This window comes from Centropristis striata, chromosome 17 (assembly GCF_030273125.1).
Source record: "Centropristis striata isolate RG_2023a ecotype Rhode Island chromosome 17, C.striata_1.0, whole genome shotgun sequence".
In the NCBI taxonomy this organism is placed as follows: Eukaryota; Metazoa; Chordata; class Actinopteri; order Perciformes; family Serranidae; genus Centropristis; species Centropristis striata.
The window spans coordinates 20,053,210-20,073,045 of record NC_081533.1 but is presented as its reverse complement, the minus strand read 5'-3'; the positions used below and the strand labels follow the sequence as shown (position 1 = coordinate 20,073,045).

The 19,836-nt window shown below is 39.6% G+C and overlaps 1 protein-coding gene and 1 long non-coding RNA gene across 2 annotated transcripts in view; one reads left to right on the top strand and one right to left on the bottom strand.

Annotated features, from left to right (window-relative positions):
* The window catches only part of LOC131989359 (multiple PDZ domain protein), a 50,166-nt gene extending 30,604 nt beyond the window's left edge, over positions 1-19,562 (bottom strand). The window contains exons 1-17 of the mRNA XM_059354549.1: positions 19,500-19,562; positions 17,251-17,335; positions 15,329-15,489; positions 12,078-12,239; positions 11,479-11,618; positions 10,857-11,070; positions 10,351-10,473; positions 9,873-10,070; positions 8,312-8,414; positions 7,494-7,582; positions 6,600-6,834; positions 4,557-4,643; positions 4,125-4,204; positions 3,763-3,909; positions 2,287-2,457; positions 1,394-1,579; positions 838-1,047 (exon numbers count right to left, since the gene is read on the bottom strand). Of these exons, the coding sequence (XP_059210532.1) occupies positions 838-1,047; positions 1,394-1,579; positions 2,287-2,457; positions 3,763-3,909; positions 4,125-4,204; positions 4,557-4,643; positions 6,600-6,834; positions 7,494-7,582; positions 8,312-8,414; positions 9,873-10,070; positions 10,351-10,473; positions 10,857-11,070; positions 11,479-11,618; positions 12,078-12,239; positions 15,329-15,489; positions 17,251-17,266 (2,322 nt within the window). The 5' untranslated portion in view covers positions 17,267-17,335; positions 19,500-19,562. The remainder of the gene's footprint in view (positions 1-837; positions 1,048-1,393; positions 1,580-2,286; positions 2,458-3,762; positions 3,910-4,124; positions 4,205-4,556; positions 4,644-6,599; positions 6,835-7,493; positions 7,583-8,311; positions 8,415-9,872; positions 10,071-10,350; positions 10,474-10,856; positions 11,071-11,478; positions 11,619-12,077; positions 12,240-15,328; positions 15,490-17,250; positions 17,336-19,499) is intronic.
* On the top strand, positions 968-9,982 carry LOC131989360 (uncharacterized). Its single transcript, XR_009395947.1, has 5 exons — positions 968-1,094; positions 5,365-5,425; positions 5,773-5,845; positions 6,634-6,888; positions 9,887-9,982. It is a non-coding gene; the product is annotated as an uncharacterized LOC131989360 (long non-coding RNA).
* Positions 19,563-19,836: the final 274 nt, after the last annotated feature.

Here is a 19,836-nt window from a genome sequence, read left to right as displayed (position 1 = left end):
ATTTCATATATATTCTTTAGTAATAGCTTGGGATATTGATTTTGTGTAGCATCTGAACTAGAAACATAGAAGAAAACCAAGAAGGCATACTGGAGGATTACACTTGTCAGACTCAATTTTGAGAGGCAATACAACAAAATACCCCTCAGAAGTACATTCCACGTCCTGCAGGAGAGTTGGATAACTCCACAGAGGCTTCCTACAGCTCTGTAATCCACCTAACCTTGGCAGCCCACAGGTCTCACTGTGTAATCCAACAGCAGATTCAATACAAGAGAAATGCAGCTCTAAAGCTGAAAGAATGCAGCAGTTTTGCAGAGAGAAACATCCCGTACAGAGAGTACAGGTGCCTGGAGCGATGAGCATGCCGTCGGACAGACCTAATATTTTGACAGGTGCCCCGATTCGTTGAAATGTATAACAAGGTCTTGGAAAATTCAATAACATTATATATGAAACAAAAGGGTGCAGAGCAGTTAAGGCTGGTCGCTTCCTCTGAATAAACAGTGGGTGGAATGCTAAACCATGCAACCACCTCCACTCTTTTTCCTGCATAAAAAATTTAAGCCCTCGTAAGCTGAACCCTCATGACTGGATACTAAGTCACATGATATAAAGACAACCTGACTCACAACCTCACACACACGCAGTGATAAATCCCTGACACGCTGAACAAATTTGCCCAAAAAAAAAGCATGTATAAAACTCCTAGTAAGCCCAAAAGATATTCATACACCTGTTTCTTTATCTTCCAACACACAAATCATATTCTACTTTAAAATTTCAAGATAGATTTAAAGCAAAGGGTATGGAAAGAATACTAATTGTAATTCTTACAGGCAGTGGTTTGGCAACTCCTATCTGGACCTTGCCGAGGTTGGCTCCCTTCAAGGCCTGGACAGCATCCTCCAAGCTGGCGTTCTCCAGGTTGGTGGTGTTGACATACATGAGTCGGTCTCCTGGCAACAGCCGGCCATCCTGCTCGGCCACACCGCCGGGAACCAGAGAGCGAATCACGATCACGGTCTTGGCGGGGTCTAGTGGGTCCTGTGGTGGAGCCGGTCCAGTAAAGTTCAGTGAAAAGAAGACAACAGGTAAACTTACATAGCCTTAAACCTTTATGGAATGTATTTATTTATTTTACATTATATTCCTTTTTTATGTGTAATGCATGACTATTACAAGAAGCAATTAATTGTATATTAATTGAATCAGATTATGACTTTAAATGTTAAGTATTGCTTTCCTGGTGACGTAACATACTATTTCACAAGTTCATGCCAGAGACAATACAACAACATCTATAAAAGTACAAATATGTTGGTATAAAATACTAAATATTACAATAACAAAACCATTTTTCAATGAAACCTCATATTAAGGAATGTCCCACCTGGTAGTCCAGAATGCTGAATCCCAATCCTCCTTCTCCCTTTTCAAGCTCGATATTCTGGATCTCAAGCTCCCACATGGCCAAAGGAGATCCTATCACCTCCTCTGTCACATTATCCTGTGTCACTGCCACTGCGTTCACCTCTGTGTCTTCAGCGACCAGTATGCTGCTCAGGTCTATTTGTTTCTGCAGAGAAAAAGCCCCAAATCTCTGTGTAACAGCATGCCTTCCCCACTTTTACTCCCAGCCCATAGGCTTCTACCCTCTGGTTGCGTTTCTGGCTCAGGTTTCTGGCAGTAGATAAAAGGGAAATATCTTTGGGATGCTAGGGCCTTAGTACATTATCACAGATAAAGCTGGGGAGATGAAAACCCCTTCCCCAAAGGAAAGCTGCTTTTGATGTGTCATATCTCTAGCAAATGTTGTTGGCTGCTGCTGCTGAGGTATTACTAGAATTGGTCTTAATAAACTCTCAGCCTCCCCTGCTTATTGCTAAGTCTTAATCCATCATGGTTGACAATGTGGAAAGCCAATGGGGCGATTGACAGCTCGGGCTGGGCTAATAACGGTTGATGGGTTATAAAGGAGGAGGAGGACTTCTGGAGTATTGCTCTCCAATCATATGCACTGCTTATATGCAGAGGCGGGGAAACATTTTTCATGATACATAACTGGATGTCGAGGTGATGCAGGGAGTTCCCGACTCTTCTTATATGCATCATCTGCTGCATTAGGCTTTTATAGACTTGAGAGGGGAAAGATTCAGTCACTTTCTATGGGTTTTTATTCTTAAACATTACGATACTTGCCAAATTCTAAAGTTGAAAAATGTACATATCAAATATAATACATGTGAGTAAAGTTGGCATAGTTCAGCTGTACAAATGCAGTACCTGTAATATAGATGTTGTGGACAAAGTGTCTGGTTCTGGTTGGACAGCTTCTATGTCAGTCGGCAGGTGAGGGGCGGGCCTACAGCACGTCATGTATACGCAAAGTGGAAGCTCCTTCAAGATTCTGACTACTTCCTTGTGGGTTTCTCCAATCAGGGATCTACCATTGACCTACAAAAAGAGAGTTAGGTGTTAGTTTCGTTCAAAACAAAGTGCAGTACCTAAGATTAAGAGTGGCAGACAACACTCAAACAGTTGCCTTTTTACACAACAAGCACACACAGGGCAGGGGTGGGCAACCTTTACTAACTAAAGAGCCACTGTTGGCCAAAAAAAGAGAGAGAAAATTGCAGAATGGAGCCCCAAAATGAAAAATAAACAGCCTAATTAGTCTAAATTAGCCTACCAACAGTATTAATAGTTATATTGAGCATTTATTAATATGATTTTGAAAACTAGTCTATAGAGTGGAACTCAAAACTAAACTCAAAGTTGGCAAAACTTAAAGGTTAAGGCGCCGGACCGGAGACTTTCGTAAGCTATGAAGCACATTTTAGTTGACTTAAACGCCAAAACTTTTTTAATATGCTGTAAAAAGGCTATACAATTTTACAGTTGAAGAATACAAATAGTTTTTGGTCTACACCATTGATAAATGAAAGTTTTAATGTAAAAATATATATATAATTTTTTTGTCTCAGCCACGGGGAGCCCCTGCAGAGCCACATGAGGCTCTGGAGCCACAGGTTGACCACCCCTGATCTAGTGTTAAATACATTTTCTTCTAAATGTATGTCTGCAGCAGAATACAGTTACAAGAGGGATTCCAAATCCATTGCATTTGATAGAGCAGCTAAAAAGTTGGCAGGCTTAAAGCTTAGCTTGATACAGAAATACAACTGACACCTGGGTCCAAGCACCTCCCTTACCTGTCGTTAAATCAGGAGGACAAGGGAGAGATGAAATGCATTAGACCTCACAAATTGAAGTGTGTTTTATATGACCAGAGTGGCTCACTAGTTGCCCAAAGTCTAATTTGACTGATGACTCAACCTGCACTCTGGGCATTTACAAAAGTTTACTATTTTACAGGAAGAGAAAAGACAGGGATTTTAAAGTTTAAAAAGTATGTTTTTTAAATAACAAATGGTAAATGAACAATTAACATCAAAGGTGTGACCACTAACTGGACTTGAGACGACTTGAACATCACTTTTTTGCATAGTTATATCCTGTCTGGGTCTGCTGTGTTGTGTGTGTGTTGTCTCCTCTATTTGTATCTTACCTATGTACTTGCTGTCTTTTATATTTGTATTTATTTTTTAATTTTTAGGGACCATGGATGCAAACTAGCAGCCTTGCTATAATCCGGCATATTTACAAAGATGTTTATCAATGTTCATTAGTATTCGTATTCGTATTAAGTATTCGTAACACAGGGAAACAGGATGAAAGCTGGGATAATGTATTTTTCACCTCAAGCAGTTCATCTCCACTGAACAGCTTGCCACAGCGACCAACAGGTCCCTCAGGTAGAACGGAGCGGATGTAATGATGCCCGCTGTTGGCTTCTAGACTGATGCCGAGGCCACTGCTCTCACTATACTTCTCCACCTGTGCCACCTGTTATGGAAACAAGAAATCTCATTTCAGTTGGCATGTGAAGCGTTACTATTTCACCAAATATGATTCAATCCATTTTGTTTGACGTCTTAGGTCAGTCTTTCTTTGAAGAGAGCAGTTTTGAGTTATTTATCATTTTGAAGCAATTGCCCAGGAACTGAGTTGTGGTAATTTGATGCATGAGAAAAAGGAATTCACTTTGAAAAAAAACTTACTACAACTTCATTACTTGGACCCAGAATCTCTAGCCATTTCTTCATTAGTTCTTCCTCTTCAAAGGCTGTCAGCTTCATCCCTTGGAAAACACAATACAAAATGCACAAAACAACATAAAAGGCAAAATCATGATTAAACCATTCACAGCCAGCAAAGCAAAATACATTTCTAACTATTTGCAAAGTACTTATGTTGTCTTTGAGATCAGACCCACTAGAAAAAAAAAATATATATATCTTTGCTTGTTAAAAATGTTTTTAAAAATGCGGCATCATCTGTGAAACTACCAACAACACCCATCTCAGTATCTCGGTAAGTCCTCACTGCGTGTTTTGCTAGTCGGCGCGCTCCTGACAACAATAACCCTTATCTGTCAGATGTGTGCCCAGTATCTCTGCTGGTGTACTTAAAGGAGAATCCCAGCCTCCTACCATGTTTGTCTTCTGTTAGCTGATCCGTGGCTGGGCTGACATCAGATCCTTCACTCTTTGTCTGGAGCGGCTTTTCATCTGTGGTGACTGTAAACACACAATGAAGAGTAAGACAGACAGACAGACAGAAGCAGACAGCGGCACAGACAGTTGACAGTATAGGTACACAGCCACTGGAAAAAGTCATCTACTTTCCACTAACAGACACAGACAAAAAACCCACAAATACACACCAATGATTTTTATCTGATATTAATTCATTCTTCCAAAATAACATTATCTCCTAGGACCGAAGCTTCCTTGTTTGGTCAGAAAAAGTATATACATGCCTTTGTTGATGTTATCCAAAACAATTGAGGACTTCAAATATCTGTTTTATGACCCTGGTAATTTTTTTTACAACCTATTGCCACTGTTTATGTCTTTTGAGTTCCACAGGGCACCAAAGTGGTCACCCATGAAATTACTACCTATGCGCCTGAGAAAGCCATGGTCTACGCTGTACATCAGAAACTTTTAAATGCTAACATAAAACCAATACTAGCTGGTCTGGTATGCGAAAAAGGCTCTCAACATTAACACTGACTTGACAACAATTTAAGTGAGTAGTAAAATGCCCTGTGTTAATCTCAACCATTAAATGACCCGATACAACTTTGTACATCAAACCTACAGTATGACCTCATGCCCAACAAGTTAGCTGAAATATTTTCTTACTCCCAAATTATTAAATGTGCTCTCACGACATAACCTCAGATTAACCTCATACTGAAAAAGCTACAGTAACTGTTTTTTTTTTCCCCAACAGGAGTCACAGCAGCCCAAGAAAACTCCTCCTCTGCACGTCGACCGCTGGCTGCTATTTTTTTGTAGGTTTTTGGGCTAAAATCTTGATGCCAGATCAAATTACTTTCAATCTCCATCTTTCACTATTGACAACTTTTGCAAGTTCCTTGCCTTTGTACTGGCCTAGAGGTCCTGTCAGTCCAGCTGGGGACGACAATCTTTCTGTTTACTGTCTGTCTATCTTGATTGATGTTGACATTATAAAAATTTAAAAGGAAAGACATTTAGAAATGGTGCTAGGTCAGTTCAGCCATTGCAATATAATAATGGATGAGAAGAGTGTTTGTTTTCAAAGTTCGATAAAACAGTTTAGTCCTCTTGGCCACTGTCAGTGATTATTAATAATGTGTTCATTCCTCCCTTTTATTAGGAAAAGATGGCCAGTTACGTGGGTGTACTCATTCTACTGCTATTATTAGGAGGAACCCTCTGACAGCCAAAAAGTAATTCATTTTTCTGTATTAACCCATTTAGGCCTAAAACGCCTGGAAAAAATGCCTGGAAAACCTTTGGGCGATTTTAAAATAAGCCCCTAAAACCTGAAGTTTTTTTTAGTAATTGATTGTCTTTTTTGGTAATTCTGTGTCTTTTTTTTTAAATAATTTTGTGTCTTTTTTTGATAATTTTGTGTCTTTTTTGGTAATTCTGTTTTTTTTGATTATTTTGTGTCTTTTTTTGGTGATGATTTCAAAGTTCTGGAAAAGTCCCATGTTGCATTGTGACACTCCCACATGTATTCTGATGCATTTCATTGGCCAAGAGACTGAAAATAGGTGAAAAAAAACTACAAATACTACAAAACGACGTATCCACTTTCCCAACTTTAATGGGTTAAGAATGTTGTAAGATGTTTACCCTAAATATTAACAAATAAATCCTTCTGTAGCAGAATAAAAACAACTGCTACGTATTCAGGAAAGGGCCACCTTTGTCATTCTTTAATGATACACACTGTTTATATCAATTTGGACTGTATTTGAATTCAAGTCAGTGTTTTTAATATGCAGTTCTGTATTTTAACTATACTGATAAAAGTGAGTGAAAATTTCCATTTCGAGTCACTCGTTCCTGCATCATGAACGCCTGTCTGAGCCACATTTACACATCAAATGACACCTTCTTTTGACAGGGTGATAAGTAACAAGGAATGTGTTTTTGTCTATCCTCATTAAATGCATCTCGCTTTATCCTTCCTACCTTGAGTAGCATCCTCTGCCTTCTTCCTCTCCAGCTCCAGCTCCATCATGACGATGGTGGTGGTAGGGATAGTGGTGGAAGGGGGCAGGATGGTGACACTGGGGTTCACGGCCGGGGGGATCTCCTCAGGCTTGAAGCCCCGCCGGATCAGCTTAAGGTGGACTGTCTGGCCTGTGTGCCTGAGCACTTCCACTGCCTGTTGATTGGTGTATCCTTGGATGTTTACACCATCGACCTGCAGAGGGCGATCATTTGTGAGCCCATGGATTAAACGGCCTGTGCTGACAATGTGAGTGTGCTGAATTACCATCTGTATTCTGGTTTGATGGAGTGAAATCGAAACAACATTAATCAAAGTGATTATTAACACCTATCCACATCTATTTTAGCCATTAACTTTATTTATTTGGATCATGCAGGACAGGTTAAATTACACAAGTTTATCAAATTCACAGTTAATTGACTGTTTTATTATAGTTTTAAAGGGCACAGCACATTATCAACAAAACTCACAAGCACACATACACACTGATGCATTAGAGTTTGTGAGAACTTTAAAAAAAAATACAGGGCAACATTAACTCGTGTTTCAAATGATGGAAGAAATTACACACAGTTTAACTTCATTGTTCATGTCCTGCAGTAATGAAATTAAAAACTTAATTGCCCAGTGTGCTAATTCAAGACTCTTATATTCACAGTCACAAGAAGAAAAAACACTATGAACTATCAGTTAATTGTGAATTATTCATAATGCATCTCATAATTACCCTCCATTGACTAAATGTGATCACTATAATAGATTATATTAAACATTCAGTGCATATTTTACCTCATGCAACTGAAGACAGAGAAAGCAGTAATAGCTACAAAGAGCATAATTGGAGTACTTACAGCTATTATCTGGTCTCCAACATGAATACGGCCATCTTGGTCTACGGCGCTGTCTTTTGTTATGCTCTTCACAAAAATGCCAGAAGGCTCTGAGGAGTCAGAACAAAGAATTTAAGAGATGAGTAACATAGCCATGAATCACGACATTAAATCAGACCTGAGGATAAAAGCAAACAGATGTTTTAGTTTGATGTTAAAAGTCAGGGTTAGTTTCAATATTCATAGTCATAAACAATGGTGGAATAAACACACTTGTGCTAACCTTGGAAAATAAAGACTTTTAAGCCAAGGCCATTTTATATTCAGTTTAATTCAATTTAATTCAATTCAATTCAATTCATAGAGCAGCTTATAATAAAAAGCTGTCTGTGGTGTGGTTTCAACATGTATATTTTGTAGCTGATTGCTACATTTTAACAGTCAATAAAAATTATATTGTTATGACACTTTCAGGGCAGTGGAAAACTTAAAAAAACTGACATTGACATAAACTTCTTGGGGCTAACATGCTAGCAAACAATTGTAACATCCAAAAGACACAGATAAACAATGGCATTCATTTACAGCTGAGTTTCTTTCTTTCCACTTGATGAATGTAGGTCTAATATTATTTACCAAAAACAATGGGCTAGAAAATGCTACAACCCCCTGTAAAGGTAGATGTTAATACCGGGTTCATCATAATACACATTTGATCCCATGTTTAATCACTGCAGCTTGAATGTGTATTTGGGGAAGCGTGTAAATAATTAAACATCAATAAGACAATTTTATTTAAATTGTCATCTACTCTGAAAAGGCAAGCTGCCATTTCTCACCTGCATTTTTATCTCCAACATAGCCAGCAATAGTGATCCCCAGTCCCTGGGCATTCTTGGTAAGGCTCACATCAAATGCTTCATCCTCCTCTTCCTCATAGCCCTGGAATACGGTTAATGACAACATCAACCGATAATCAAATATAAATGAAGTATGATTCATTTCACAACAGCAGAAATGTGAAAAAATTAGTCATGGCACTGCCTGGGCACCATAATACATCTTTTGATATTGAGCGTTGGGAACCTGGTTGCCATAAAAACACAGCTAATGTGTGCATTCAGAAGAACATGATGTCATTTATGTAGTGAGTCACTAATTTTCATTCATGTTTAGATAGAGTTGAGTGTTGAGAATAGCCATGAAATTGCTGTTTTTAAGTGCTGCCTTTGAAGCAACATTTGTTCTCCAAGCTGTGAGTCACAGGTGAGGTAACCTGCTATTGTCTTTAATTCCATGTATTCAGGGCTGTCAACAGTAAGCAAGGATAAAACTGGAGATGAAAAACCTGGGGCTATATATATAAAAACTCTATATAGATTCACGACCTAAACTGTGTACACACAAAGGCAGAAATATAAACATGCATTCTTTTTGACAGATTTGCAAAGCTGCACTTATGCTTGATTCTGTTATATGAATATCAACAAACGTGGAACAGGCCGAATGCATAAGCCTCATTTCCACACCTACTGTTTTTATTCATTAATGGATGTCGAAACACCCTTAAACACTATTTGCATATCGATACCGCTCCACCACTTATTATACCTGTCAGTTATACGGACAGCAGAGAAAAAGCGCTGCTTTACCAACTGTGTCGCATCTGCGAGGCTCTCGATGGTGCCAGAGCAGCTGTCATTACACACGGCTGTGGCTATTTGCAGCATTCGTAACACTGACTCATCACGTTTCTGCAAACCATTGTCTCAGTAAAATCTCAGTCATCATTATTATTAAACGGATATTACAAAAAGATGATCAATGAATCATCCGTAGTGCTCGTGTTGAAACTGATTTTACAAAGCGCTCATCAATACAGGATAAAATTAAACTATTCTTAACATACTCCAATGTAAATAAAATCATGACATTCATCCCTCACAAATAAATTTGAATAATAACGTTATAAATTTGCCTGTAATTGACCTTATACAGAATGCTGTGTGGAATGCAATTATTATAACAATCAGCAAAATTGGCAAACAACCTCAAAACAATGTTGCCTGTCTAATATCACCTGCAGCTTTCTCCGCTGACATTGTGTGTTAGGTGCCCACATTCTTTATTTATAAATATCAGTTTCAGTGTGGGTTGTTGTGTATATATTGTTTATGTATCTGGCCCCAGAGCTTTAGTACTAAAGGGTTCTGATATAAGTATACAACTCTGACAGTGTGCTGTATGGTAATTAATCATATTCATCATTTGTTACATCGATACAGTTTTTCTCTAGTCCAAAAAATGAAATTGACTTGAATGTGACACATTTCCACATTCTTTGACTTTGTATGAAATGTGTACCATATTTCTGGTTCAGAGTGAAACCGCCCCTCTCACCTGTTCATTGACAGTGGGGAGCACCACAGGCATGACAGCAGAGACAGAGGGACTCTCCTCCACAGGACCCCTGGTCACCACCAGCTTCACCCTGTTGCCACACTGCCTGAGAACCTGGGCCACCTGTTCGCTGCCCATGCCGAACAGGTCAGTGTCTCCAATTCTGAGTATGTGGTCCCCACTGCGCAGGCGGCCATCCTGAGGTACAAAAACGGTTTAGTCTGTGTAGCTTAGAAATCAAACCCATAATGACACTATCAGTACCGAACAAAAGACAAGAGTGACAGTTAATTATGTGCTTGCTTGCAATTCTTATTATACCTTACTGACAAGAGCCATCTCTCTAGAACACTGAATGTGTCATAAAATACGAAATAAAAATCATTTTATGGTAAACAGTGTATAAACAACTATTAATAATGAAAAAGCCTCTGAAAGTAAATTCCCAAAGAAAGTATGGATGCATTAATGTGGTTACCTGATCAGCTATGCCTCCAGGAAGGATGGTTTTGACAATAACACCAGTGGTTTTTCCTCCAACGATACCAAAACCAAGACCAGTGCCATCGTTGACCAGCTCAATTGTTTCCACGTGCTGCCACTAGGCATAGTAAAAGAGAAGAATCAATAAATATAGAAAATGTACTTTTGCACACAGGAACAGTCATTGGATGAATAATGCAGATGATGTTATAATGAAAGCAAAGTGTTGTCCAGTGTAATAAAAGAATAACTTATATAGTTGCAGTAAAGCTTCATTTTTCTCTGATAAAGTGTGTTTGTTGTGTGGATGTTATGGTCACATTATACTACCATGCTGGATTGCAGGAGCTGCCTCTATTTTTAATTGTGTCTATGTGTGATTGTGTCACATCACATGTGTGTGTACCTATACCACTTTCCTGTTTGCACAATTCTTGTTCCAAAGTGTGTGTGCAAGTGCAAGTTTTCATTCATGGAATTAGTGTGAGAATGTATCAATACCGCGCTGGAGTTGGCTGACAGTGTACTGGCTGCAGAGGGCGTGCGCGACACTGCAGGACTGGTCAGCTGAGGTATTGGTCCTCTTGCCACTGTCAGCTGAACCCTCTCTGAAGCACTCTGCAGGATGCCTATAGCCTGCTGGTGGGTCACTGTCTGGTCCAGGGGCTGGTTATTGATGGCTAAGATCTGGTCAGCTTCTTTGAGCTTCCCATCGCTGCAGTGGAGAGAAGCATGAAGCATCACAGTGAGAGGGGGAAATAAAGTAAATGGGGTCAGAGCCTCTGAGATTTTCACTAAATATTACCAAGTTATTATTATCATTATCATTTACCCGATCTAGTTCTCCCAGCTTATATTTGATAGATTTAAGGGAGGTGCACAGACATCTCCCCATTTAATAGAAGAAGGTGAAAACATTTCTTAAGTGACAAACTTTGCACATATATAAGGCAGTATAGTCATGGGCAGACGGACATAAACATATAAAAAACCCATACTGTTAAGTGGAGGGGGACTTTAACAATCTACCAAAAATGGACAATCTTTCTGGAACATTGACTTTGGTGTGATAAGATTCTAATCTTTTGCCTTTGAATGATGAAACATGTAGATTCTTACATACCAGTCAGCAACACTTCCTGGTTGAATTTCCTGGATGAAGATGCCAAGCTCTCCACGGTTTTCGCTCTTTAGGCCAACTACGCTGAAGCCGAGACCTCCTGAAACTGGCTTCAGCAGGTCCACATGTGTCACGTAGCGCCCCTGGGTCACACACACACACACACACACACACACACATATATATTTTATATACTGTATATATATATATATATATATATATATATATATATATATATGGCCCCGTGCTGATTCACTCTAACATCAAAGCCGCAGGCAGCTTTTTGAAGTCTATTTGAAGTGCCTCAAGAGAAAGAACGCAGTGTGCAGCCTGTAGTTCTCGTGTTTTACTGTCTTTGGATATTTGGATTGAGTTAAGAAAGAACTAATTAAGGTTATCTACCTGTTTACAGATGAGGTGCTGATTTGTGTGCATGCGCTAAAATGACTAAAACATAAAAATAATGTGGTACTAAATCCATTAGAAACTCAATAATAGACCAGCACCACAATGGCACGTATTAGCTTATGTTACTACACTGACATTAGCTCAAAAGCAGTGTGCAAACAGATTGAATGCTTTGGCTTCACAGTCGTCTGTACCTGTGCCATGGAGTGCATAACATGTTCAAATTCTTCAGATGAAGTCTTGCCATTGATAAGTGTCAAAGCTGGTGTGTCTGAGTAGGAAACATGGCCTCCATTGGGCTTGACTGCTGCTTCATCATCGTCAAGGTCACTTCCACGTGATGCTGGGGAACTTCCCTGGAAAAGTAAAGAAATAAACATGTTGTTAGTGATGTTAAAAAACCACAGATGTTTCAGTGGCAGATTATTCTGCTATCCATTTTGAACTAAATACCCTAAATATAAATGTGATGTTGTTTGTTAGGTTTCCAGTTTGTGGCTAGATAACAGCTTTGAATTTCTGCAAAAATGCTCCCTTAGAGAGCAGCCATTACTGGCGATAGTCCAATGAAGAACAATTAAAAGTTCAAACAAAAAAACATAATGGCTCATTCCAACTGTGGACGTAAACATTTAGCTTAATTTTAGTCACCAAAACCCTGACGTCTGGGTGTCTGAAACCACTGGGATGCCAGCTAGTTTGTTATCCCACCATGATTAGCTGGATCTATGACAGCCTAATCCTTCAGGGTATAATGGCTCTTAGCTGATGTTCCAACAATGACTATGCTCCAAATACAATATTTCTATCACGGTGGGGGAAAAGCATCGCTGGCCATCTGGATGCCTTAATATGCTTGGGTTTTAATTACTGCAATGACTTTACTTGTGTGACAGATGAATTACATGAACGAGACAACTACATAAAACAGTATTTTTCCAATTTCATTAGCCAAAGGGCATAATGTTTATGACCATCTGATTCAAAAGGACGGACTTAATACATAGCAATAATTTCATAAACACTTCATTTGGCATATGGCATTGCCAAGCTAAAGCTGTCCTTGTGAACTTGTGCATTTGCATTTTGGTAAGTTGACTGCACAACTTTCAGCTTAGGCAACATATACTATAAAGTATGCCTCCTTTATATACAGCCTCAGATTAGTCCTGAGAAACAAACCTCCATTGGATAGGACACATTAGTGCTGCACGCTGCAAACAAAACCCTATGGGCTGGGCTAACTTAGCGTAGCATGCTGCTAAGTTGCTGTCCTCATGCATGAGCTTTGTTAGCTGGGGCCTGGCTAAGAGGATTAAAGTTCCAGTTTGGTTCTTGCACATTTAAGAAATTGTTTCTGCCCCACTTCACACGGCGGCCTCTTTCTCATTGGAGAGTACGGCCTCGTCGCCATAGCGACATGGTCTGTGCAAGGCCTAACTAGCAGAGCCAGAAGATGGACAGTGTGTGTGTTTATGTGTCTGGCTCTTGTCTCACAACAAAACACAAAATGCACCCTCTCTCCAAATTGGTTCTGCTTAAGGCAGCCAAACAAGTGCAGTTGGGTTTAGATGCTCTATAAAAACAAAACACTGACTTGTTGCAGTCTCTGAAACACATCTCTTTACCGTTTTTACAACGTGGAATGTTTCCATTTCAAGATCTGAAGGGAATTTATGATGAATGGCTGCTTGATAAATTTTGCTTAGTAAAACAAACACATGCATCAGCACACACAGTAGGAATGTAGCTCTTTTGAAATAAGCTAAATCGCCAGCACACAAAAATGCCAGCAGGCCTTTTATAATCTAAATTCCACAAGGGCTAAAAAACTCTAGCATCCCTGCCTCCCACTGCATAGCTCACATATTTTCGTCTCTATTTCTCAAACGCTTACCCTGGCCCCTCTCCACTGTGACTTAAGAGCTCTTTCCTTCCACTCAAACGTTCTATTCTCAATGGAGAGAATCAGCTTGAGGAAAAAAAAAAGAGTTCCTGACTTAGACCAACTATCTCTGCTCATGTACCCATATTATATCTGGCTCGTGTGAACCCTGACAGCAATTTGGCCATAGCAGCAACACGGTTGGGAATGGGGATTTAAAGGAGAAGGGTTGTGTATGAGCCAAAAACAGAATCACTAAGGTCACACAGGAAGTGGGAAAGATAAAAGCAGTAGCAATTGTGCAGAATATGGATAATATTCTAACCTTACTGTGATACAGGTGAAAAAGGAATTTCAGTTTTACCCTCTTCTTGATGATGTTATATTTATCATGTAACCTTTGACAAAACACTACAATACATCCTTAAAACAAGACTATCAAAAGCCTTATAACACACTGCCGATATTTTGTCACCATAACAGCTGTTAAGAGCTCCTTTCCGAATGGGATTCCACACCCACAGTTCTCTTCCCTAAGTTCAGCCAAAGCAAATATGAGGCTTCAACGGTCTGACGTGGATATCTTACCATGGTCACAGTCATTTCAGTACTAAACTTTCTCTTTCTCTAACCATTTCTCAACAGTTTAGGGCCACATGCAGGAAGCAATATACAAGCAACCTCCTTATTCTTCTCTCAGGTAAGAGGAAGTTTGGATTGAGACCCAAAAATCTTGTAAATTTGAGAAAACACTATAAAATCAACATGAATGAAAATAAAATTAAGATTTAATTTTGTCCCCAATCACCGACGTTGAAATCTCTTACTGATGGGAGCTCTTTTAAATACATGTTGACATGCTAGTATTTATGATAACATGAAAAAAAAATGTGACCCTTTTAATATTAGGATCCATTGACACCGATGCTGAACCACTGTTATTGGAATAAAGCTTTCAGTGTTACACTTAGTCTTGGTGAGTCCTAAAGTTTGGTTAATGTCTCAACATCAAATGTCACCAGCTCAACCATGGGTGTTGGTGTCTGCAGGGTGCAGGCACTTCTGTACACAAACACAAGAAGTATGACTGTCACTTTATATTACTGCTGCCTCTGCCCCATCTCATCCAACATGATAACAGAACATCATAAAAATAGACTAATTTGCTCTTATTTCTCATCAAATCTGACGACTTCTGTTCTCACAAAGTGTGATGCTGCCATCTGGTATTTTGGCAGCTTTTATTCATGTACTAATAATGCAGAGCTTTAAATGACCATAACCTTGCAACCTCTTAATGACCTTTCATGGGGCCTAAGCACCATGGGATTCCAGCATTGTTTGTGTGTAGCATTGTCATTATAATTTATCATGTTCACAGTCTCACAGGTCTAGTTAGGTTACAATAATGAATGCTACATTGTTTACATGTAAATTAAAACGACTTTAAATCGATTTTTACAAAAAGGTCCTTTAGGTGTTAGGTGTTTATTGTATTAGTATATATACCTGGGCCTACAAGGACAAAAATGGATACCATGAATTAATTTTTCAGTATACCGGTAGATGCTGGACAGTCTTCTGCAAGGCCAGGATCTGGTGGAAGAGGGGGCTCTGGAGCACTGATTTGAGCAGGCTGAGCTTCTCCTCGGTGGGCACCTCCCCCCGCTCCTTCAGTTTGGCCTGGAGACGCTCCACCGCCTGCAAGGCACGCTGTGTATCTGCAAGCCATCACATATTTCAGTGACAGCGCCGGCCGGAGTGAAGGAGTGGATGCAGGGAGAAGCAGGCGTGGGAGAGATAGAGGTGGAGAGAGGTGATGAGGACAGAGGCTTTATCAGTATGGACAGAGATAGTGAGACAGGGAAGGGTGTTTGGACATAGCCTAATTTATTCAATGACCTTATTTAGTTTGACTTTTAATAATATGCATTAAAATATAGTTTCCTTAACTGGCTTTGATGAACTTCTTTGTGTTTACAATGACATGTAAATAAGCACAGAGGAAGGATGGAGAGAGCCACACATCTTAACCTTTAGGCTTAGCTAAGGCTGGCTGGTGCTTAACAGACCTTACTATATTGAAATCACATAGCATCCGATTTTTTTTATCAGAGGAAGGAAAAAAAAGTGCAATGTTTGTCTTAAGAATAGCAATGTTTCCTTTTTTGCCTTTGGGGTCAGTGGTGGGTTGCACAAGAGCAGTGAATGGGTATCAGGAGGAAAGGATAAAAGAACCAGGCCCTCCACAGTTTGCTTGCTGGACCCTGCATAAGCCCCACAATCGAGTAACTCCAGAGTGGCTTGTTAGTGAGGATGGGCCAGCCCAGCGTCATCTGGACAAAAATGAAGCAATTTCCAAAGCTCACCAACTGTGACTAACACCTAATAGGGCGTGCACAAGGTCCAAAGCACTTTTTGCACTTAGGAGTTTTGTTGTTTGAACAAAGGTTGTAAACAAGCTATTAACACTAGGGTCTCCGCAGGTTGTTTTTTTTTCCTATTCGCCACTGGTCCTATGCAGGTAACTGTATCATTTTCATTGCCCCCGCCTCAGTGAGCATAATGAGGAGCCCCACCAGAGTGTGGTTTGTATGTGTGCCTCTCTCTGTTTGCATTTGTCTGTGTTCCAAAAGATAGGGTGGTCCTGGTGCAGAACACAAGGATGGAACTATTTAAATTGCCAAAATTGCAACTAAACTGCAGTGCTTCTTTAGTTTATTGAATGCAGTCTTTACTTAAATACAGTTTCTTTAAGAATAAGGTTAAATTGAAATATTCAGTCTCATGCTGCCAAAACTAGAATATAATGCTAAACTGCCCAACCTGCACATTACGGTTGGTTGTACTGAAGGACATGGTCAACATGCCAGTCTTGACAGTGGCCACAGATTGCTGCATTAAAGAAAGAATCTGGCAGCACCAGTTTGGCTCCGTGCTTGACAGTTGGACAAATAAATCTCTTTGGGGACAAACAAACAATCAAGTATATGGCAACATTATCAGATATGGCAACATTGGCAGTCCATAAGCCTTGAACTGAATCCAGTGCCTCTTACACTGGTAGAGAGAAACTCACAGCAGGAGCCAAATATGGACGCAGAGCCAGCAGAGACGGACACCCAACTGACTAGACCAAACCCTCTGCAAAAATGCTCATTTTAGATATGGAGATTAAAAATAACAAGGCATATTCAGTGTGTGGAGGCAATACTTCACGTTTTGTCTTGTTTATTATGATAGTATTAAATCTGAATTAAACTGGTATTGGAGACATTAAAACTCACCCTGTTTAATTAGAAACAGAGAAGGGAGAGAAAATAATGTGATTGATGCAATGAATAAATATCCATGCTTACCTTGTTAAATCTTTTTGACAAAGAGCATTTCCCTAGCATGTATCTTCTAACATAATTGATAACACAATGAGTCCATTAGTTGTATCTTGCTGCCATAAAACAATAAGAAAAATGAATACTCACCCATTGTTTCTATCATTTTAAACCTCCAGGTGACTGTTATTGCACCCCATTAACAGCAATTTCAGAGTCTTCCCTTTTTCAAGGCCTGCAAAGAACACAATGTGTTTTTCTTAACAATAATGAGAACTGAATATCAAGGTAGAAATTTGCTTATCTCTATTAACTCCCACAACACATTTGATACAAACTGGAAGTTCTTCTCTAACCCAACATCTTAAAACCTCTCTTTTCAAAAGGTCAACATGAAAGAGAAGAAGGATTTATTTCCACTCCATCTGGGCCACATTTATCTCTCAAGAATGCTTCACCATAATATTACAGAGTTACCATTGTGCTGACAAACTGGAGGCTATTTACTCAGTCCCCAGTGCAATGGAGCAGCGTCTGTTTAAGTACACATCTACTGTAGGTTGTTAGTTCCCTTATATTTGACTAATGCTCTTATTGATGGATTAACACCTGGTAATTTATTTCCCTGTGACTTCATTCAGAGCATTTGGCAGTAGTTTTGCAATACACTTGTCTATAGCTGGCATTAAATATATTTATCCATTTTACTCCTAACAAGTAAATACAGCCAGATTCTTGCCTTAAAGAACATCCTTATGATTAATAATCATGTTAAGGTGAACAGTCTTTATACTCATTTTAAAACTAACCTAACTAAGACCCTTCTTGAAGGGCTGCAGTAATTATTTTGATCATACATTAATCTGCCACTTATTTTCTCATTAGTCGACAAAGATTTTTGTCAGGAAATTGTCCAATAGAATATTCCTTAAGTAGACCATATATGTTGCCATTAACTTACATGTGGTAGGAGTGTTAATCACATGCATGAGTCAGAGAAGCATCATACTGTATAAACAACACTTATGAAAGCCTTCACGGGTCATGCCTTTAAAAGCTAATGATTACATCCAAAGGTAGTTATGTATTTAATATTTGACTAATGCTGATATCAATGGTGTCATGTCTGTCAACTCCCATCTTATGAACGTCACACTTGACTTTACAAGTGGCTTTGTTCCACGCATGACATGACTCAGTGAGACATTACACGATTAAAGGAGATTGGTAAGACAATTAAAAGCCCTATGGAGACTCTTAGAATAGCTACAGTACATGTGGCAGAGGGATCACCACAGCACTGGTTTGTTTATATTCATTGCACTGGCTTCATCCAATGCTTATAAGTTTCAAACTAACTAATGAGATTTATTAACACAGTATGTGGCCGCTGTGTATTTAATTGATCTTAGACCTATGTATTATTGGGCTTACTTCGTTGTGAAATTAAACAACATATACTATTCAAATAGGGTATTGAACTTCACCAATCTCTGCCGGCTGCCTCTGAGTATATTATACATTTTTTTGTGATGTTATTACAATAACAAGGCTATGGAATTATAAATAATATAGGTGTTGCGTTCAGGGACATATAGCAAAGTGTTGGTTCAAATGTATTACAGGGAGACGGTTTATGTGCTACAGCAAGGGCAGAAGTGATTCAGTATTTTGGTTGCATATATCAAGTGACTTGTAATGATTCACAGAAGGCCCAAGGAACTCGTTAGCCACAGTGGACTTCAGCCCAAAACCCGTCAGCTTTAAGGTGGCATTTGTCTCGAGAAATAATCGTTGGTGAAGTCATGCGTGAGCTTTGCAGTGACCACAGGCAGCTAATAATAACGGGTTGTCATTTTATCGTGCAGTTCTTCTCCAAAGTAATTGGCAATGTCGGTCGAATAAGACCCTATTCAACACTTTCTTATCTTAATAAACACTTTGCTGCAATATGTGTGTGAGTATTGTCGGTGAATTCCGTCAGGTTTGTTAGTATTTTGATTAAAGTCGCCGAGGCACTTGGGACAATCCGCTTTTCTCAACTCCTCCTCCTCCTCCGTCTCCATCTCATCCATGGAGCGAGAAAGCAACAGGCTTCCGAGAGGGAGACGGTAAAGAAGTTGCATAGTATCGCTGGTTTAGGTCAAAAACGCCCATGGCGGCTGTTTATAGTACACATAAAGCAGGTTATAGTTGAACAGAGGCACTAAAAGCTATTTAAATCCTCTCTTTCTTGGCTAGTGACCCACCGCGACAACAAGCGTCTCAGAATATTTTCCTCTCATTAGCGACAATGTAGCTAATACAAAGGCGACTCTCGCTAAAGTTGTTACAAGCTATGTTCCTATATCTTTCGTTACATTTCTTCGAGCGAAACCTGTCCGAAAAGAATCACTTACATGAGTGTGGAGCCTTTACTCCCCCGGCGGCCAGTATCCTATCCTATCCTCTGTTGTCCTGCGGCTAACGGCGCACTGACTGGGGCTTAAAGATGGGGCGTCATGTAACTCGATCCTCTATGGACATTTTCAGGCATAGAGGCACCGAGAGTTGAGCTGGGGCTGAAGCGCCGCTTGCTGGTTGCCCTGACACCTAGGCCTGACATCTTAGGCCTCGCTCCCACCTCTAAAATAAGGCTCAAGAACAGGGGTGCACATAATTCATTCAGGAAGAAATTCAATTGCAAGACAGGCAAGGATTGTGATTTTGTGTCCAGTGGTGGTTCTAGACCAGTTC